This window comes from Chrysemys picta, chromosome 16 (genome assembly GCF_011386835.1).
Source record: "Chrysemys picta bellii isolate R12L10 chromosome 16, ASM1138683v2, whole genome shotgun sequence".
NCBI classification, from domain to species: domain Eukaryota; kingdom Metazoa; phylum Chordata; order Testudines; family Emydidae; genus Chrysemys; species Chrysemys picta.
Genome location: NC_088806.1, coordinates 10476822 through 10495588, shown reverse-complemented (window position 1 = coordinate 10495588; position 18767 = coordinate 10476822). Strand labels below are relative to the sequence as shown.

The 18767-nt window shown below is 61.1% G+C and overlaps 1 protein-coding gene and 1 long non-coding RNA gene across 4 annotated transcripts in view; one reads left to right on the top strand and one right to left on the bottom strand.

Annotated features, from left to right (window-relative positions):
- Positions 1-1473: 1473 nt before the first annotated feature.
- On the bottom strand, positions 1474-4241 carry LOC135975983 (uncharacterized). The gene is made up of 2 exons (XR_010593213.1): positions 3871-4241; positions 1474-2570 (listed from the first exon to the last, which is right to left on the bottom strand). It is a non-coding gene; the product is annotated as an uncharacterized LOC135975983 (long non-coding RNA).
- Positions 2909-18767, top strand: part of LOC101941366 (phosphoribosylformylglycinamidine synthase) — a 29522-nt gene continuing 13663 nt past the window's right edge. Inside the window, exons 1-17 of one of the 3 annotated variants that reach the window (XM_065569320.1) lie at positions 2909-2970; positions 4784-4924; positions 5404-5521; positions 7176-7317; positions 10757-10892; positions 11156-11261; positions 11665-11851; positions 12279-12384; positions 12911-13051; positions 13269-13393; positions 13733-13861; positions 14933-15064; positions 15447-15575; positions 15863-15936; positions 16500-16656; positions 16797-16858; positions 17507-17668. In XM_065569320.1, the coding sequence (XP_065425392.1) occupies positions 4866-4924; positions 5404-5521; positions 7176-7317; positions 10757-10892; positions 11156-11261; positions 11665-11851; positions 12279-12384; positions 12911-13051; positions 13269-13393; positions 13733-13861; positions 14933-15064; positions 15447-15575; positions 15863-15936; positions 16500-16656; positions 16797-16858; positions 17507-17668 (1965 nt within the window). In that variant the 5' untranslated portion in view covers positions 2909-2970; positions 4784-4865. Of the gene's footprint in view, positions 2971-3081; positions 3132-4783; positions 4925-5403; positions 5522-7175; positions 7318-10756; positions 10893-11155; positions 11262-11664; positions 11852-12278; positions 12385-12910; positions 13052-13268; positions 13394-13732; positions 13862-14932; positions 15065-15446; positions 15576-15862; positions 15937-16499; positions 16657-16796; positions 16859-17506; positions 17669-18767 lie in introns of those variants that run through there. The other 2 variants (XM_065569321.1, XM_024113370.3) reach the window with 2 other exon arrangements.

Genomic DNA, 18767 nt, shown 5'->3' with positions numbered 1-18767 from the left:
CCTGGCTGCTGGGGAAACTCACCGGGGACCTAGAGGGAGGCAGGGCTGGGGAAAGGCCAGGCTTCAGGGCCTGGTCCTAGGCCCACCTTAGGCATTGGGATTGCAGAGAGGCAGCCTGAGGGTGGGTAAAGGCAGCCAGTCCAAACCCCTTGTTGCCTGTGATGATTGGCTGATAGACTGCAGTCTGCCCCAGGGCGTGGGGACTCTTTCACCCCATTTGCTAACAGGAAGTTAAAACAGCAGTTTCTCTCGGCATCCCAGTCCTTGTATCACCACCATCAGGCATCTAATGGGGTTTACAAAGCACCGAACCTTCCCGGCACTTGTAAATCTCACTAGGTGCCCAAATACCGTTGAAAAGCTGGCCTTTAGTCTGTGTGCCTCAGTGCCCCATCTGTACAATGGGTATAACCGAGCCGCTTTGCCACACTGAGGGGCTGTGAGGAGAAATAGGTTGGACATGGTGAGGTGCTCAGGTATTACGGTGATGCGGCCACATAACTACCACAGGTAGAGTGGAAACCTCTCCCTTCCCTGGGTTTTGGCCCCTTCTTTTTGTCTGCACCCCTCAAATCTTCCTCTTTTCTGAATGTAACCTTGGCTCAGAGGGCTTGGCTGTCTTTCTTCAGAGTCCCCCCATGCTGTTAATCTAGTGGAGATGCAGAAAAGCAGTTCGTGGGGGAGGGTGGGGGCGTGGAGTTTTTATAGCATATTGTGGGGGGCACAGGAAGAAAAAGGTTGAGAATTCCTGCGTTACATCTGGCAGAAAAGAGCGGTCCTGGCTCGGCTCTGGGGTGCCTGTGAGAACCCAGCCCTGGGAAGCCCACGCTGAGACGCACTGTCCTGTGAGAGGGTGTAACCGTGCCTGTGGGTCACAACTGAGAGAGCCAAATACAGGACGAACTGCTGAGAAATAGGGCAGATATACCCCAAGACTGGTGGCTAATCTCCCATAGGATATAAAAATGTTATTAAAGTGAATGTTCAAAATGAAATATACACGAGTTAAGAGGCAAGGTACTGTACATCTGGGGTCAGGCTTGGGTTATGGGGGGTTACAGGTATCGTTTGCAAGGATGAAAAGATACACACATCGCATAACCTGCATAGACCCAGATTGGGGTACAAAGGTTTTTAAAGTGTCAGTGGATAAGTGGGCTTGAGTACGCCACCCATGGAATAAATAAGGAGTCCAAGTCAGTATTGGTGTAACGGATAAGTACATGGGTGTACTAAACCAGCCATAAAAGTAAACTCCTGTTTCACCATATTGGCTAACAAGAAGTCAAAACAGCAGTTTCCCTCAGCATCCCAGTCCTAGTATCACCACCAAGAACACTGGGTTCAGAGAGGAGTGGTTCTTTACAACCAGTCTCATCAAATAAAAGGTTCTTCTGGTCCCAAAGGACCAGCCACACACCTAGGTCACTATATCACTTAGATCTGACCCAAAAATCACGCTGATGCCAATCGTTTAGTATCTGAAATCTAAAGGTTTATTTATAGACAGATAGAAAGGAAGGAAGAAAGGACGGTGAGAGTTAAAATTGGTTAAAAGACTCAAATACAATAATTGCAAAGTTCTTGGTTCAGGCTTGTAGCAGTGATGGAATAAATTTGCTGGCTTGAGAAGTCTCTGGTTGCTTCCAAGTCACTGGAAGGTCCTCAGTCTCTGGTGTAAGCAGGGGAATGGTCCCGCTATTGTGGGGAACTTTCCTGGCTTCTGCACTACCCCGGTGAAGTGGGCTAGCGAAAGGATCTGAGTCCTCGCTCCCACTTCCTTTACCCAGAGGCCTCCCTGCCCTTGAGGGCTCCCCTTCCACTCTCCTGTCTGGCAGAGTCCTCATAAACCCCGACAAGGCTGGGCCCAGGATTCCTGGGGGGCTCAACCCCCAACCCTGCTGTGGTCACCCAGGACAGGGGCTAGGGTGTCCCCACTCCCGGGTACTCTCTCTGCACTGGGCACCTCCCTGACCCACTGATCATTTCATACAATTTAAAGCAAATACCAGTTGTTTAATTAACAATTAATTTAAAAAAAAAGAATAAGGAAAAATGGGAAAGGTTAAAGGAAAACACATCACCCCGCTCTGTGGCAGGGAACATCACAAACAGTGTCTCTGGAACATCAGGGCAGGTCACAGTCTGTTCCTTGTAGGTCCCAGGCTCCTTCTGAGGCCCTGGCCGTGCTGCAGAGACGCTGCGGGTCGGACACTTGCTCTGGCGGTGGCCACACGCTCTCAGGCTCTAGTTGGCAGGACCCTTCTTCCCAGCGTCGCCCCCGCCCCATCGGGGTTACGATTCCCCTCCACGTCTGGCCTGCAGAGCCTCTTGGCTGAGGCGTCTCCCTGTGCTGGACCCACTGTCCAGGGTCCCCCTCACTCTCCCCAGCTGCTCACTGCACCCGGCTCCGGACGGCTCCAGCCCCTGCTGCTGCTGCTGCTCTGCCTCCAGCTCCCTGGGCTGCTTCTCTGGCCTCTCTGGCTCTGGTTGCTGCAGCTCTGGCCCCAGGACAGGTCTGCTCTGCAGGCTGCTTCTGTGACAGTCGTATAAGTCCGTAGTGCAGAGGTCTGAACAGCATAGAGGCACAGTGCAGATGTTTCCAGCAATATTCAGGGCCGGGGGGGGGGGTCTCTCCAGTCCAGGCGCGGGGCAGATGCAGTGACCCCCCAGCCTGCGATGACCGACAAACCCTTCCTCGAGGGTTGGGGTCCCGGGGTGTGTGTGGAGTCGGGGACCCCATTACCCAGGCTGCCCCCCCCCGACCGTCTCTCCCCCCAGGGTGCCCCTGGCCATGATGTGGGGCTGATCGCAAAGGCCGCCACAGCAGCACGGAACAGTCGCGTGGAGCCCCCTCCCCTTACAGATTCGCGCCTTTTCCTAGTCACCGCCCCGACCCCGCTGCGCGCGCAGCCCCTCCACGAGGATCCTTCGCCTCACGCGCCCGAAAAGGGTTTCCAGTCGGCAGAGGTCGGTTGGGCAGGGGGGACGCGCGGCGGGGTCGGGGGGGGGCCTGAGGGGCTGCTGCCCCTCCCCCCTTCCCTGGCTGGGGGCGGCCCTGGACCTCGGCCCGGGATGTGGATGTGTTGGCGGGGGGCTCACTGCGCTGGAGAGAGCCAGCCAGGAGCTGGGTATGGGGGGTGGGGGGGGAAGAACCTGCGTACGTGGGGAGGGTCTGGGCACTGAGTACCAGGACTAATGGGGGGGGTTGCGTATCATGGGAGTCGGGGGGGGGGGGTCTGAGCATGGGGAGCTGGGTATGGTGTGTGGGGGAGCGGCTGAGCACACTGCAGGGGTTGGGTGTGTGTGTGTGTGTGTATCAGCACAAAGTGCTCTCGCTCCCGTTTTGCTACTTTGGGTGTACTGAGCAGGCTCACTCGAACTGAGCATGCCCAGTAACCTTCGCTGTAGCCACTGCCCTCTCTCTGCCCTTACTTCTACTTACGATTTGCTGCCTCCTCTTTGGGGGGGTTTAAAAGGATTAAGGGGGGCAAATCGCAGCGGGGGGCTGTCAGGGTCTGAGCAGGGGGCAGAATTTTACTGGCCTGGGGGGTTCAAGCTACGGTAGCTAGCGGCAGAAGAGGGGCTGAAGGGGAAAAATTGGTGTTTGGGGTGAGAGCCGGGGTTAAGCCGGGGGGGAGGGGAGACGCTGCCAGACCCCGTGTGGGTACAAAACCCCCGTTGGGGGAGAGGGGGGACAGTGACCCCGTGGGATGAGCCACCCACTGTGTCGTTACACCTGTGCCCCCAGAGGGGACAGGCCCTGTGTCCCATTCCCAGCCCCCCTGAGCCAGCCAGTCCCTGCCCTGGGGCCGGATGGGAGCCGCACCCGTCCAGAGGGAAAGGCCCCAATCAGGGCAAAAAGCTTACCCAGCTTCCACCTTCCTGGGTCAGCATCCTCTGCCCCACTGTGCTCTTCCCACAGCGAGTGGCCCGGGCAGGGTTCTGGGGAAGCCAGAGGGTCCTGCCCCCGAACTCCGCAGCCAGACGTGACTCTCAGCCAGCCGGGGAAATTGTTATTAGTCAACAGGATCACAGCGTAGGGCAGAGCTCGTTAGCACAGAAGTCAGTGACTTTCAGCCAAGTCCATCTTCGGGAGTCCTGAGCCAGAAGCTCTGGACTCTTCTCTTCCCGTGCTCCCAAGCATAGGCGCTGACAGACCTCTAATGCCGGCACCAGCGGGTGTTCAACTGGCCTGGCCCCACTCCTTTCCACACCTGTCCCCGCCTCCCAGAGCTTGCTACCGCTAGAGCTGTTTGGCGGTGGCAAGCGTTGGGAGGAGCAGGGATGAGTCGCACTCAGGGGAGGAGGAGAGGAGGTGGGGCAAGGCAGGGAGCTTGGTTGCTGGTGGGTACAGAGCACCCACTAATTTTTCTCTGTGGGTGCTCCAGCCCCAGAGCACCCACGGAGTCGGCGCCTATGCCCCCAAGCAGACTGCCAGTTTCCAGCGACAAACCTCAGACACCCCCCCACACCCCCTTGCTCTTCCTCCTTATCTTTGTCTTGCTTCCTGGGCAAAGAGTCACCCCTCTCCTGGGTCTCAGGGTACGAAGGGCACCGGTCATAGCATAGGTGCAGGCAGCTGGAGCAGCCTCACCTGCCCCACAGGTCTGAGCCAAAGTCACACACCCCTATTCCCACCACCGAGGCACATGGGGAAACTGAGGCACACACCGTATTCCCGCAAAACAGTACAACTCACATAGGCTCAACAGTAAGACTCGCATAACTAGGGAAAATCCCCACATCATCACATCCTCACCCCCCCATCTCTGCCCCCCAGTGAGCACAGCCCACACTAGTTCTTCAAAGGGCGCCTCCTGGTGGATGGGAAGGAGATTGGGGAGTCGCTGTTCCAGTCCATCATGCGGACCCAGGAGAGCAGCAACCCCAACAACGTCATCAAGTTCTCGGACAACGGCAGGTGGCTGCCCGGGACCCCCGTCCGTGGGGGTGGGGTTTTGGGGCTGGTGGCCATGGCCAGTTTGCTCCCCCCTCCCCCCCCAGTGCCATCCAGGCCAGGGCTGTGTACTGCCCGTTGCCCCATGACCCATCCCGTCCCGGGCCCTCCATAGTGGGGCATTGGGGAATATCCATGGGGAGGGAGTGTGCAGGAAGGAGAGAGTCTGTGGGGTGTGTAGTGGGCTGCCCATAGGGCAGGGTCTGTAGGGGAAGACAGTGTGGCTGTCGGGTGGGTGCACATATGAGTGGGTGTGGGGGGAGTGGCAGTGCATGGGGGTTATGGGCTGTGCGGGTGTGGGGGGATGTTACGCTACCCATGTACATGCCCCAGTCCCTAGGGCATGGGGGTTCCTGCCTGTGGGGGTGGCAGTCTGGGGAGGTGTTTTGGAGGGTACCAGTGAGAGGTGTCCGCTCGCTCTCACCCCTGTCTCTCCTGCCCAGAGGTGGCCCTGTTCAGCAGTGCCAAGACAGAGGCGGGTGGATCCAGGACGTGCAGTGCATGGGGCCCACGTCATCGCAGGCACGGCCGGGTACAGCTTCGGAAACCTGCACTTCCCTGGTGAGTGTGGAGGGGGCAGCACCAGGAGCCCCTTGTCCACTGGCCGTGGGCCCCCCCTCTTCCTGTCGACCGCTGAGAGCAGGTCACAGAACTCTCCCTCGAGCCCTGAGCCCCTCCTTCACCTGGCCATGGGCCTGGGACTCCCCACCCCTTAGACCCCCCTTGACCTCGTCTTTAGACCCCCGACTTTTCCTGTCTGGTGTTTGTCCGTAGGAAATGCTTCCTGGACCTGGCTCAGCCCTTCTGTCTGTTCGGCCCCTGCCCCCTTTACTTGGCACAAACTAGTCACCTCCCTTATCCTGCCTTCCAGAAAACGAAGCCTCCTCCGTGCGTACGTTACTCATGCCAAGCCAGGCCTACACCTGCCCCCAGCCACGGGTGCTGGCTCCCGGTCACAATTTCAGGGTGACGGCACTTGTATTCCCTCTCCATGCTCCATCGAGGGCACCCGAGTCTCTCCCTGCCGTGCATGGTGATAGCCCCCCAGGTCAGCCTGCCCCATTGGCCTCTCCTGTGCCGGGCCTGCTTGTGGAGATGCACCGCTGGAGCCATGTGCCAGGGACCCTGTGTGGCTCTGCCAGAGGAGGAAACAGACCAGCCAGTGCCCGGCTTTCCACGGTCCCTGGCTCCCCACTCTGCAGTCGCCCGTCTTGGGGGGGAGGGGGGGGCAGGCTGCTGAGCCAGGCCCTGAAGTGTCCGGCTGCCAACTCAAAAGGACCTCTCTCCCCCCCGCCCAGCCATATCGATCTCCTTTGAACCCGCAAGAGCCCGTTCTTTGTTCCCTAGTTTGCACATGGTCCAACAGCCCCTCCGGTGGATGGGGATCTCTGCAGGCTGGCAGGGATTGCACCCCCCAGTCCAGGTGTGGGGGAAATGCTGTGACACCCTTCCCCCCCCCGTCTTCCTTGATGGTTGGGGTCCCGGGGGGGGGGGGGTGTGGAGTCAGGGACCCCATTATCCAAGCTGGCCCCGCCTGCCCATCTCTCCCCAGGCTGCCCGTGCTTCCCAACCCCTACCCCGATGTGGGGCTGGTTTGTGGGGGGTGGCTTGGGGGGACCCCTCCTGCTGGGGTGGGGGCTGATCCCAAAGGCCACCCTGCTGCTCCCCCACCCCCAGCAGCAGCGCCCGCCCACGCGGCGCATGGGACACTCACATGGAACCCCCCACACGCCAGGCATGCGCGAGACACACGCACACACAAGAGGCTCTTTACCTGGGCAAGTCATGCCACCCTCCGGTCAGTGGTGACGTAAAAGCCCCGTTGCGCACCTCCCCTCCCCCCGCCACACACACACACACACACACGTTTCTGCGCTCGCTCCAATTTTTTCAAACCATTAGTGTCGGTTGGAGCAGGGGGCGCATAGTGGCAGCGCAGTCAGGGGGGAGGAGCTTTAAGGTTACGCTGCCCCTCCCCCCCTGCCCCAAATTCCTTACCTGGGGGCATCTCTTTGCCTGGATGGGGGGACGCTGTAGATGTGTGGGGGCTGGGCGCCATGGGTGCGGGGCGCGCTGTGGGGTGGGGGTGTATGGGAGGTGCTGTGGAGGGCGCTGTGGGTAGTGTATGTGGGGGGGCGCGGTGTGGCTGTACACTGACCCTGTTCTCTTCTCTTCCTCCCCCCTCTCCCCCCCGACACACACACACACACACAAGGACCCAGCCATGTCGGTGCTGCACTACTACCAGCGCCCCGGGGCGGAGAGCGTCCCTGTCTCCCTGTTGCGCTCGGCCCAGGCGGTGCTGGGGGGCGTCCGCGCCTTGCACAGGGAGCTGTGCTACAACGTCAGCTGGACAGGTACGGGGGGGGCCCTGCCTAGGGCGGGGGGGGAAACAACAAGGCTTCTTCGAGCAGCTAGTCCTGGTACCCCCAAAGGGTGGGGCAAGTCTGAAGAGCGGCGAGACTGGATCACAGCAAAGGTCTGTCCAGCCCAGCGTCCTGTCTGCCGACAGCAGGCAGAGCCAGGCGCCCCAGAGGGAATGGACAGAGCAGGGCGACGATCGAATGATCCATCCCGCCTCGGCCAGTCCCAGCTTCTGGCACTCAGGGGTTTAGGGACCCCCAGAGCATGGGGCAGCCTCCCTGCCCAGCCTGGCTAATAGTGACATGGGGAAGTGCCGTCCCAAACATGACATGCCTGCAAAGCTGCATGGAAATGTTAAAGACATCGCAATAGAGGCTCAAATTAAATGTATGGCCCCAAATTAAAAAACATAGGGGACCAAAAAACTGCCACCGTGGCTAAACAACAAAGTAAAAGAAGTGGTTAGAGGCAAAAAGGCATCCTTTAAAAAGTGAAAGTCAAATCTTCCGGAGGGAAATTGAAAGGTTAATAAATTCTGGCATGTCACGTGTAAAGGTATAATTAGGGAGGCCAGAAAAGAATTTGAAGAGCAACAAGTAAAAGACACAAACTAACAGCAAATAAATAAATAAATAAAATATGGAAGTACCTTGGAAGCAGGAAGCCTGCGAAACAATCAGTGGCTCCTGGAAGTGCAATAGAAGCACTCAAAGAGGATAAGGCCGTTGTGGAGAAGCTAAATTAATTCTTTGCATTGGTCTTGACTGCAGAGGATGTGAGGGAGATTCCCATACCTGAGCCATTCTTTTCTAGGTGACAGATCTGAGGAACTGTCCCTGGCTGAGGTATCAGCTGAGGAGGTTTTTGATAAATTTAACACTAATAAGTCACCAGGACCAGCCGGTATTCGCTCAAAAGTTTTGAAGGACCTCAGATATGAGATTGCACAACTACTAACTGCGGCATGTAATTTATTGCTTTAATTAGTCTCTTACCAGATGACTGGAGGGGAGCTAATGGGATGCTGATTTTTAAAAAAGGCTCCTGAGGTGATACCGGCAAGTACAGGCTGGTAAACCTAACTTCAGTACCAGGCAAATTGGTGGAAACTCTAGTAAAGAACAGAATGATCAGACCGAGATGAACACAATTTGCTGGGGAAGAGTCAACATGGGTTGAACAGGGAAATCATCCCTCACCCATCGATTTAGAATTCTTTGAGAATGTCGGCCAACATGGACATGGGGGATCCAGCGGAGATCGTGTTTGGACTTTCAGAAAGCTTTTGACAAGGGCCCTCACCAAGGCTCTTAAGCAAAGCAAGCAGTCACGGGATAAGTCATGGGATCATCTCATGGCTCAATAAGTGGAGAGAGGAAATAGGGTAGGAATAAAGGGTCAGTTTTCAGACTGGAGAGAGGTAAATCATGGTGTCCCCCAGGGGTCTGTACTGGGACCAGTTCCGTTCAACATATTCGTAAATGATCTGGAAAAAAGGGTAATTCAGGAGGTGGCAAGATGTGCAGACGATACAAAATTATTCAAAATAGTCGAGCCCAGAGCTGAGTGCGAGGAGTGACAAAGGGATCTCACTGAACTGGGTGTGGAAAGTTGTTAGAGCTGCCGTTGCGGCTATTCTTGGAACCCCGATGTCAGCTGCAGTAGCAGACTGTGCAGCATGTTAATTCAGCAGCGCTCGGTGTTAGTCATAAGAGAGACTAGAGACGACTAGTGCCAGCTGCCCCAAACAGCTCAAACACCCGTCCCCCACCCCCCCGCTGCCAGCAGCCTCCCTCTCCCGGGAAGCAGCAGCCTCTCGGTGCAGCTCCCAGCTGTTCCGCTGCCTCTCCCTGCCTGGGGAAGCTCGTGGCTCAGCTGCTCCGCAGGGAGGGAGCCCAAACACATCATGTGATCGAGCAATCTGGGGTGGGGGGCATCTCACCCCATATTCCCCCCCACACACACACTTCAGCTCCGATAAAGACCACAGGCTCGGTTCAGTGCCGAAGGAGCTCGGGTAGATTTATTGTTGACGACGCCCAGGACTAGTGCCCTGGCTCTGTGGTGACAGGTGCACTAACACATGTATGCCCGCGACAATGGTACCAGCTCAGTCAGGACGCTGTCCCCTCGGCTGGACGCAGACGCTGTTCCTGTGACTTTGATACAAACCAGTTACGTATTACGCTCCAGACGTTGTTAGTTACCACCCTTCTCCTTGTGCTTTGAACAAACCATTCTCCTCCATTCTCCTGTCAGCCCCTCCTTATCTTAGGAGGGGGTTGCTGTGTTCCTGTACCGTCTCTTTCAAATGTGTTTACGTAGCTACTTGAGAACTCTGCGTGTTCTTGCACCATCCTCTCGACTCAGGCGTGTGCTTTCTTGGATGGCCAATACCTCGTGTGTTCTTATTTTGCCAAGGCCCGGCCTCCTCTGGTTCCCAGCCTTTGGGTCACACTGTTAGTTAAGCCCAGGGCTCCAGCGAGGCCTAAACTGGGTGACTGAGCATCAAAATGGCAGGTGAATTTCAGTGTTGATAAATGCAAAGTAATGCACATTGGAAAACATCATCCCAACTATGCACACAAAATGATGGGTCTAAATTAGCTGTTACCACTCGCGAAAGAGATCTCGGAGTCATTGTGAATAGTTCTTGGAAAACATCCACTCAACGTGCAGCGGCAGTAAAAAGCGAACAGAATGTTAGGAACTGTTAGGAAAGGGATAGATAATAAGACAGAAAATATCATATTGCCTCAATAAATCCATGGTACGCCCACACCTTGAATATTGCAGGCAATTCTGGTTGCCCCATCTTAAAAAAAAAAAAAAATGGAAAAGGTACAGAGAAGGGCAACACCAATGATGAAGGCTATGAAACAGCATCTGTGTGAGGAGAGATTAAATAGACGGGGACTGTTCATCTTGGAAAAGAGACGACTAAAATGGATATGAGGGTTATGAACTCATGATGGGTGTGGAGAAAGTGACTAGAGAAGTGTTATTTACCCGTTCACATAACACAAGAATCAGGGATCACCCAATGAAATTAACAGGCAGCATGTTTAAAACAACCCCTGGAACTCTGCTGGGGTGTTGTGAAGGCCAAAAGTAGAACTGGGTTCAACAAGGAATTGGCCCATCAATGGCTGTTAGTCAAGGTGGTCAGGATCACAAGCCCCCTAGCCTGTGACTGCCAGACGCTAGGACTAGACGACAGGCTGGGTCACTTGACCATCGCCCTGTTCTGTTCCTTCCCTCTGAAGCATCTGGCACCGGCCGCTGTCAGAGACTGGACACTGGGCTAGAAGCACCATTGGGCTGATCCAGTCTGGCCGTTCTTATGAGGCTGGGAGTGGGCATCAGATCCCATGGGGGCTCCCCTCAGCCCCATTGCCTGCTGGGTAACACAGCCCCATTCCTCCCCTGCAGGTGCGTCGCCCCCCAGCCCCCAGGAGACCCAGGTGCTGCACTGGCTCTTCGGCTGCCCCTTGGAATCCGGAGACGTTGCCACAGAGTCCTTCCTGCGCCCAGCGCCCACCGACCTGCTGATAGAGATCGGGCCACGGTGCGTCCCAGGGCTCAGCAGGGGGCTCGGTGCCTTGGGGGTGGGGGGGAGTTGAATAGGGGGCGCTGTGCTGCAGGGAGCAGGCCAGGGGCTCAGCAGGGGGCGCTCTCCCCAGCAGACAGGGCTTGCCCCAGTGAGGTGCTAGGGGGCGCTGTGCTGCAGGGAGCGAGGTGGGAGGCTTAGGAGAGGGTGCTGTGGAGTGGAGGGGCAGCTGTGGGGCTGGGCCTGTCTCTCCCGGGACTGTTACCCCTTTCCTGGCACAGGCTGAACTTCTCCACGGCGTTCTCCACCAACGTGGTGTCCGTGTGCCGGGCCGCGGGGCTGGGCTGCGTTGACCGTGTTGAGCGCTCCCACCGCTACCTGCTGCAGGTGAGGGGGCATGTGGGACCCCCGGGAACGGAGGGGTGACCCCTGGGGGGATGGATGGGTAGGTGTGCAGGTGGAACCCCCCGCCCGTTCCAGCATTGTGGGGTTAATGGGGCTGTGGGGTGGGAGGGAGTTCCTGGGCTGCTTGCTCTTTCCCCCCGCCGATGCCCAGTTCTCCAGGTGGGGGAGCAGGGGGGCGTGGTCTGTCTGTCTCCTCTTCCTGCTCCCGGGGATGGGGGCGGTCCTTGTTCTCAGTCCTCCTCCATCCCCAGTTCCTGTCCCCAGCGAGGAGGGGTGGGTGGTAGCTTCCCCTAGTCAACGTGTAGGGGCGGGCAGTGGGTCCCCTTTCTCATGCAGGGGAAGGGGAGATAGCTTCCCATTCTGACACCGCCCCCGTCCCTGGCAGTGTGCCGAGCGCCCCGCGCCCCCTGAGGAGGACGCCTTGATGGCGGTGCTCAGTGACCGGATGACGGAGCAACGCTACAAGGAACCAATCCGCAGCTTCACCGTGGCCGCCTGCCCTGCCCCCACCTGGGATGTGGATGTGCTGGCGGAGGGGCGCACTGCGCTGGAGAGAGCCAAACAGGAGCTGGGTATGCGGGGGGGAGCTGGGGGGCAGAGCCTGCGTACATGGGGAGGGTCTGGGAACTGAGTATCAGGACTAATGGGGGAGGTGGGTGGTGGGTATCATGGAAGTCAGGCTGGGGGCTGAGTCCTGGGGCTGGGGGGGGCTGGGCATGGGGAGCTGGGTATGGTGGGGGTGGGTGGAGCGGCTGAGCGCACTGCAGGGGTTGGGGGTGTCTGTGGGGGTGGGAGGGGAGATGGGCACCCCGGGGTTGAAGCTGGGGCTCTGCAAGGTGAATTACTGGGGTGGGGTGAGAGCTGTGGCTGACCCAATGTCCCAGGTAAACCGGGTTCGGGTCTCCCGATGTCCTGTGGGGGGGTTTCTGCCCACCATGGAGAGTGCTGGGGGTCAAAGGTCTGTGCCCCCCCTTCCACCCTAACCCCCTTTTCCCGCAGGCCTGGCCTTCGACTCCTGGGACCTGGATTTCTACACTGACCTCTTCAAGAGATTCGGGCGCAACCCGACCAGCGTGGAGTGCTTCGACCTGGCCCAATCCAACAGGTATCGGCCCCGAGTCCCTGCCCTGGGGCTAGATGGGAGCCGGCGCCCCCTAGAGGGGAGAGGCCCCTGCCCCATTCCCCACCCCCTTGAGCCAGCCAGTCCCTGCCCTGGGGCCGGATGGGAGCCGGCGCCCCCTAGAGGGGAGAGGCCCCTGCCCCATTCCCCACCCCCCTGAGCCAGCCAGTCCCTACCCTGGGGTCGGATGGGAACTGGCACCCCCTAGAGGGGAGAGGCCCCGTATCCCATTTCCTGCCCGCCTGAGCCAGCCAGTCCCTGCCCTTCAGCTGGATTAGAACCAGCACCCCCTAGAGCGGAAAGGACCCATGTGACATTCACCTCCCCTCTGAGCCAGGGGCATGATGGGAGCTGGCACCCCCTATACGGGACAGGCCCCATGTCCCATTCCCCGGTTCCCCCTCAGTCAGCCAGTCCCTGCTCTGGGGTCGGATGGGACCCACACCCGTCTAGAGGGAAAGCCCCCCCCGCCCCCCTGTGTGCATGTCTCACCCCCATCCCTGCCCCTCAGTGAGCACAGCCGACACTGGTTCTTCAAAGGGCGCCTCCTAGTGGACGGGAAGGAGATCGGGGAGTCGCTGTTCGAGTCCATCATGCGGACCCAGGAGAGCAGCAACCCCAACAACATCATCAAGTTCTCGGACAACAGCAGGTGCTGGCCTGGGACCCCCATCCATGGGACTGGGAATGGGGCTCGAGCTGACAGCTGGGGTTGGATTCAAACTCTCACTTCCTCTGGGCTAGGGATACGGGTGGGGCTCTGTGGCTGGGGGCCATGGCTGGGATGCTCTCCCCCCCCCCCCCCCCATGGGGCAGGGATGGCTGTGGGGCTCTGTGGCTGATGGCCGTGGCTGGTTCTCTCCCCCCAGTGCCATCCAGGGCAGGGCCGTCTGTTCCCTGTGGCCCCGCGACCCATCCCGCCCCAGCCGCTTTGAGAAGAGAACGTCGACCCGGCACGTCATCTTCACTGCAGAGACCCACAACTTCCCCACCGGTCAGTGTGGGGGTAGGGGGCTGTGTGTGCAGGGGAATATCTATGTACGGGGGGTTCTATCCATGGGGTGGGATGGGGGTGTGGCCAGGGGGCTGTGTGGCAGTCTGCGGGAAATCGAGAACGGGGAGAGTGAATGTGAGGGGATGTCCGTGGGGCAGGGGTCTGTGGGGAAGGTAGTGTGGCTGTGGGTAGATGGTGGCAGTGCATGGGGTTATGGGCTGTGGAGGGGTGGATGCTACATGATTTTCCTGCTCCTCCATGCGCATGGCACTCTGCGGTGTGTCTTTGGGGGGTACCTAGGAGGGGTGTTTGCTCACTCTCACCCTGTCTCCTCTCCAGGGGTGGCCCCATTCAGCGGCGCCACAACGGGAACAGGCGGGCGGATCCGGGACGTGCAGTGCACGGGGCGTGGGGCCCACGTCATCGCCGGCACGGCCGGGTACAGCTTCGGAAACCTGCACATCCCTGGTGAGAGCAGGGGGGCCCCACTTCCCCCCAGCTGCAGCCCCCCTCCACCACCTGCTCCTCCCCTTCCTCAAGCCCCCCTTCTGCTCCGACTGCAGTGCCCCCCCCCCCCCGGGTCACTGGGGCCCTCCTGCCCCTGGGAGCAGGCCCCAGGACACTCTCCCCCCAGCCACAGCCCCCCTCCATCACCTGCCCCTCCCCTTTCTCTGCCAGGCCATGCGACCCCTCCCTCCGGCCCCCTGACTGCAGCGCGCCTCCTCCCCTCCGCTGGGTCACTGGGGCCCTCCTGCCCCTGGGAGCAGGCCCCAGAGTCTCTCCTTCCAGCCCTGAGCCCCTCCTCCACCTGGCTATGGGCCTGGGACCCTCCACTCCCCACCCTGGCACCCCCCTTGACCTCATCTTTACACCCCGACTTGTCCTGCCCGTAGTTTTATCGTAGGAAATGCCTCCTGGAGTGGCTCAACCCTTCTGTCTGTTCGCCCCCTGCCCCCTTTCCTTGGCACAAACGCGGCGATTTCAGGCTGCAGAGCTCGTCACCTCCCTTATCCTGCCTTCCACCTACCCCCCTGGCCAGCCTCCCTAGCCGCCCTCCCCTGTGCCAGCCCAGCCCCCCAAGGGCTACACCGGAGCGTGCCCGGGACCCTGCATGGCTCTGCCACAGCAGGTCTCTTGCAGAGCAAACAGACCAGCCAGTGCCTGGCTTTCCACGCTCCCTGGCCCCCCCCACAGGGTCACCTGGCTGCCATGGGTCTGTTTGCTGACCCCCCCACCCCCCGATCAATCTCCTCCTTTTAACTCTGTGGTTGGGAGGCAGGGTCTTCTCTGGGTTTTTCCCTCCTCCTTCTCCTTCCCACCAGCTGTGTCTCCGCGGCGCGCTGCCTGCTGGGCTCCTGCTCTGGTGCTGGTCCCAGGGCGCTGCGGCTCGTCCAGTGCCCGGCATAGCGCGCGTTCAGAACCCTTCCTTCCCAGCCAGCCCGCCACCACCTGAGCCGTCCGGCTGCCTTTTACACCCCTTGGGGTTGTGGCCCCCGGCATCCAGGCTGGCACCCCCTGACCGTCTCTCCCTACCCCCAGGCTACCCTCTGCCCTGGGAGGACCCGGCATTTCCCTACCCCCAGAACTACGCCCACCCCCTGCAGGTGGCCATCAGGGCCAGCGATGGCGCCTCTGACTACGGCAATAAGTTTGGGGAACCTGTCCTGGCTGGTGAGTGTTGGAGGGGCCGTTCTGGGGACTTGGGGGGACCCATCCTGGCAGGTGGGGGCTGAGCCGTATCTTCACAGGGGCGTGCTCCCGTGTCACCCCATCAGCTGCCCTCTTGCTCCCCCCTCAGAAGGGGACCTGCCTGGCCCTCCCCTGCCCTTCTGGGGCAACCAGGAGGCTGTGGGCTCTAGTCTGTCCTCTGGGGCGGCAGTTGGGGAACACAGGAAGGGGATGTGCCTAGCTCTGGGGTGGAGCGGGGCGGTGGTGGTATATAACAACCTGGGCAGGGGAAATGCCAAGCACTAAAGGGCCGTGGTGCCCAGTGGGGAGGGGCAGAGCGAGGGGCTGCGGGGGTGTCTCTGCTCTAACCCCCCGTCTCGGGCAGGGTTCGCCCGTTCCTTCGGTCAGCGGCTCCCCAACGGGCAGCGCCGTGAATGGATCAAGCCCATCATGTTCAGCGGGGGGATCGGCGCCATGGAGGACATTCACATGCGCAAGGAGCCCCCCAAGCCTGGTGAGTACCCCCCAAACCCTCCCCCCACCCCTCCTGCAAAGAACCCCTCCCCATCCCAAGCCACTCCCCAGGAAACCCCTCTGCCTTCCCCACCCCCCATACTGCAGTTCCCTCCCAGCCTAAGAGCCTCCCTGCCCTGCCTCCCCCACGGACCCCATGTTGTCTGAGAGCAGCCATCTGACCCCAAGTCTTCCCCCCTTTTGCGAGGGGGGGGGCGAAGGAGAGGCAGCTCCCGCCATGGGCTGGGGTGGGTTTTGTGGTGGTCTTACTGTTCGCTCTCCCTCCAGGGATGCTGGTGGTGAAAGTGGGGGGCCCCGTGTACCGGATCGGAGTCGGGGGGAGCTCAGCCTCCTCCATCCAGGTGAGTGAGGCGGGGATCTGGGGGCCAGGGACGGAGAGCTTCCCTGTGGGCGCTGGGGGTGGGGGGTTCAGCAGAGCCTTAGGCCCAGCCCCCATCCACTGCCTGTACTGCTCCTCCTATCTTACCCCCCCCCGGGACATCCCACCCCCTCACTGCTCCCATACAACTCTGCCCCCATGTCCCCCCGCCCCGCCACAGTGCAGCCCACTTAGCCCCCTCCCACAGTGTCCCCCTCAGCCCTGGCACTGTGTTACCCCCTGCTACATATCCCCTCCCCAACAGTGGGGCCCACGCAGCCCTCTTCCCCCCGCCAACTCACTTCCCAACGAAGACCACAGTCCTCTGTGCCCAGCCCTGCCTGGGCTGTGCCCCGACATGCTCCCCCCAGCCTGAGAGCAGGGGACAATCGGGGGCATTGGGGCTGTGTTGGGGTGAGCCCCGTCCCCCCCAGATGCAGGGAGACAACACCCGTGATCTGGATTTGGGGGGGCTGCTGGGAGGATTGGTTGGGGGGGCTGTATCAGAAGGTTTGTGTCGGGGTGACCCCCCCCATCTCCCACCAGGTGCAGGGGGACAACGCCAGCGAGCTGGATTTCGGGGCGGTGCAGCGGGGGGACCCCGAGATGGAGCAGAAGATGAACCGGGTGCTGCGGGGCTGCGTGGAGAGAGGGAAGGCCAACCCCATCTGCAGCCTCCACGACCAGGGGGCCGGGGGCAATGGTGAGGGGGGTGGGGGTAGGGCCTGGGGGGGGCGGTGGTGGTTCCAGGCGGGGGGTGGGTGGGGGATCAGTGCCTGGGTGGGGTGTAGTGGGGAGCCTGGTGCCCCAGCAGTGGGTGACTCTTCCTGCCCCGCCCTCCAGGGAACGTGCTGAAGGAGCTGAGTGACCCAGCCGGGGCCGTGATCTACGCCAGCCGCTTCCAGGTGTGTGGGGACCCCCTGCCCCCTACGCCAGCTTCTCCCAGGTCTGTGGGGACCCCTGCCCCCCCAGCCTGCCCCATCTTGCTAGCTACTCCCAGGGGTGTGGGGACCCCCAGCCCCTCTGCTCCCACACGCCAGCTGCTCCCAGGTGTGCTGGGACCCTCTGCCCCCCCCAGCCTGCCCCGTCACACCAGCCACTCCCAGGGGTGTGGGCCTGTCCCAGTTTCAGGGTAGCTGGGCATGACCCCATGGCTCCCCCACTCCATACTGGGGTGGGGCTGCAACCCCCTGCAATCTACCAAGACTCTCCCCTCTCAGAGGCTAGGCCCAGCTGTAGCCCCCATCCCCAGTGTTCGGTTCTGGGGAGCTGTGGGGACTCACCCCCATGGGGCTGGCTGCAGCCCTGCCCCAGCAGCGCTCCGGTGTGGGGCTGCCAATCAGGGACACTCCCTGCCCCCAGCCAGCGGCTCCAGGGTGTGTGGGACCCCGATTTTCCCCCAGCCCCCGACCTCACCATATGGCTGCTCCCAGCCCCTGTCCGTCGCTCCTGAGTATGTGGGACCCCCCACGTCCCTCCCCCTCCAGCCCCTTCTGGGTGTGTGATCCAACCTCCTCCCCTCCCCCCTCACTGACACCCATGTACCCCCCCAGCTGGGGGACCCCACGCTGAGCATGCTGGAGATCTGGGGGGCCGAGTACCAGGAGTCCAACGCCCTCCTGCTGCGCCCCACCGACGCCGCGCTGCTGCGGCGCCTGGGCCAGCGCGAACGCTGCCCCGTGGACGTCGTGGGCACCATCACCGGGGACGGACGGGTATGGTTGCCGGTGTGGGGGGGACGGGTAGGGGCTGGGGGCGCAGGGCTAGGGGTGGGCAGCTGGGAGCTGCATGCGATGATGGGTTGGGCCTAGGGACTGGCGGCTGAGGGGGGACTGGTGTGTGGAAGATGGGCCTGGGGCCAGGACTTGTGCATGGGGAGGGGAGCCTGTGGGAGGGGGAGGAGGAGTGGTCCTGGTGTCAGCTGGGCTTGGGGGATAATTGGGATTCATGTGTGGGGGAGGAGAGGCCAGGCCTGGGTCCAGGAGTGTGGGGGAGAGGGGGCCTGGGCTGGCACTGGTGGGAAGGGGTTGGGGCCCTGGAGGAGGTGGGGCCAGGGCTCTTGTGGGGAAGGCTGGGCTGGGCCCCAGGGGGGCAGGGCTCACACCGGGCAGACAGGGCACATGGGCTACTGGAGGGGTGTCGGTTCAGGGGGCGGGGAGGACACAGGAGGGGTTCGGGGTGTGTGTGTGCTCAGACTGCAGGGGTAGGGTGGTGGGCCTCGTGGGGGGGGGAGGGGGCTCGGCCCGAGGGGAGCTCACATGGGGGGACAGGGCCTCAGGGCTCAGTGGGTGGGACTGATGGGGGGGCCCTGGTCACTGTGGGGTTGGTGCATGCGGGGTTTGAGCCGGGGGTGGGGTTGGCATGCGGGGGCTGGGTCTGTGGAGCGGTGCCGGGTGGGGTTGGCTGGGACTGGGGGGACACTGGGAGGCTCTGTGGAGAGGGGGGTGGTGTAGCACAAAGGATGGGATGGGGATGCTGGTAGCAGAGATGGGGCTGGGAGGTGCAGAGAAGGGGGTGCCACAGGATGGGATCTCAGTGGGGGCAGAGGAAGGGTTGGGATTGGGCTGAGAGGGGGCTGGCAGTGGGGCGGGGGCGGCCCCCAGGCAGTGCCTTCCCCAGGGTGCTCCCCCCCCCCCCCCCGCCGCCATGTTGGAGAACCCTTGGCCAGGCTCTGCCCCAGCCCCTCACTCCAGCCCCTTGGGCAAAGCCCGAACTCCCCGCCCGGGGGCAGGAAGCAGGCATCCCTACGGGGCTGGAGGTGGGGCGCTAACCGCTAGGCCCCCTGGCCCTCCACACCCCCAGCGCACTGGGGCA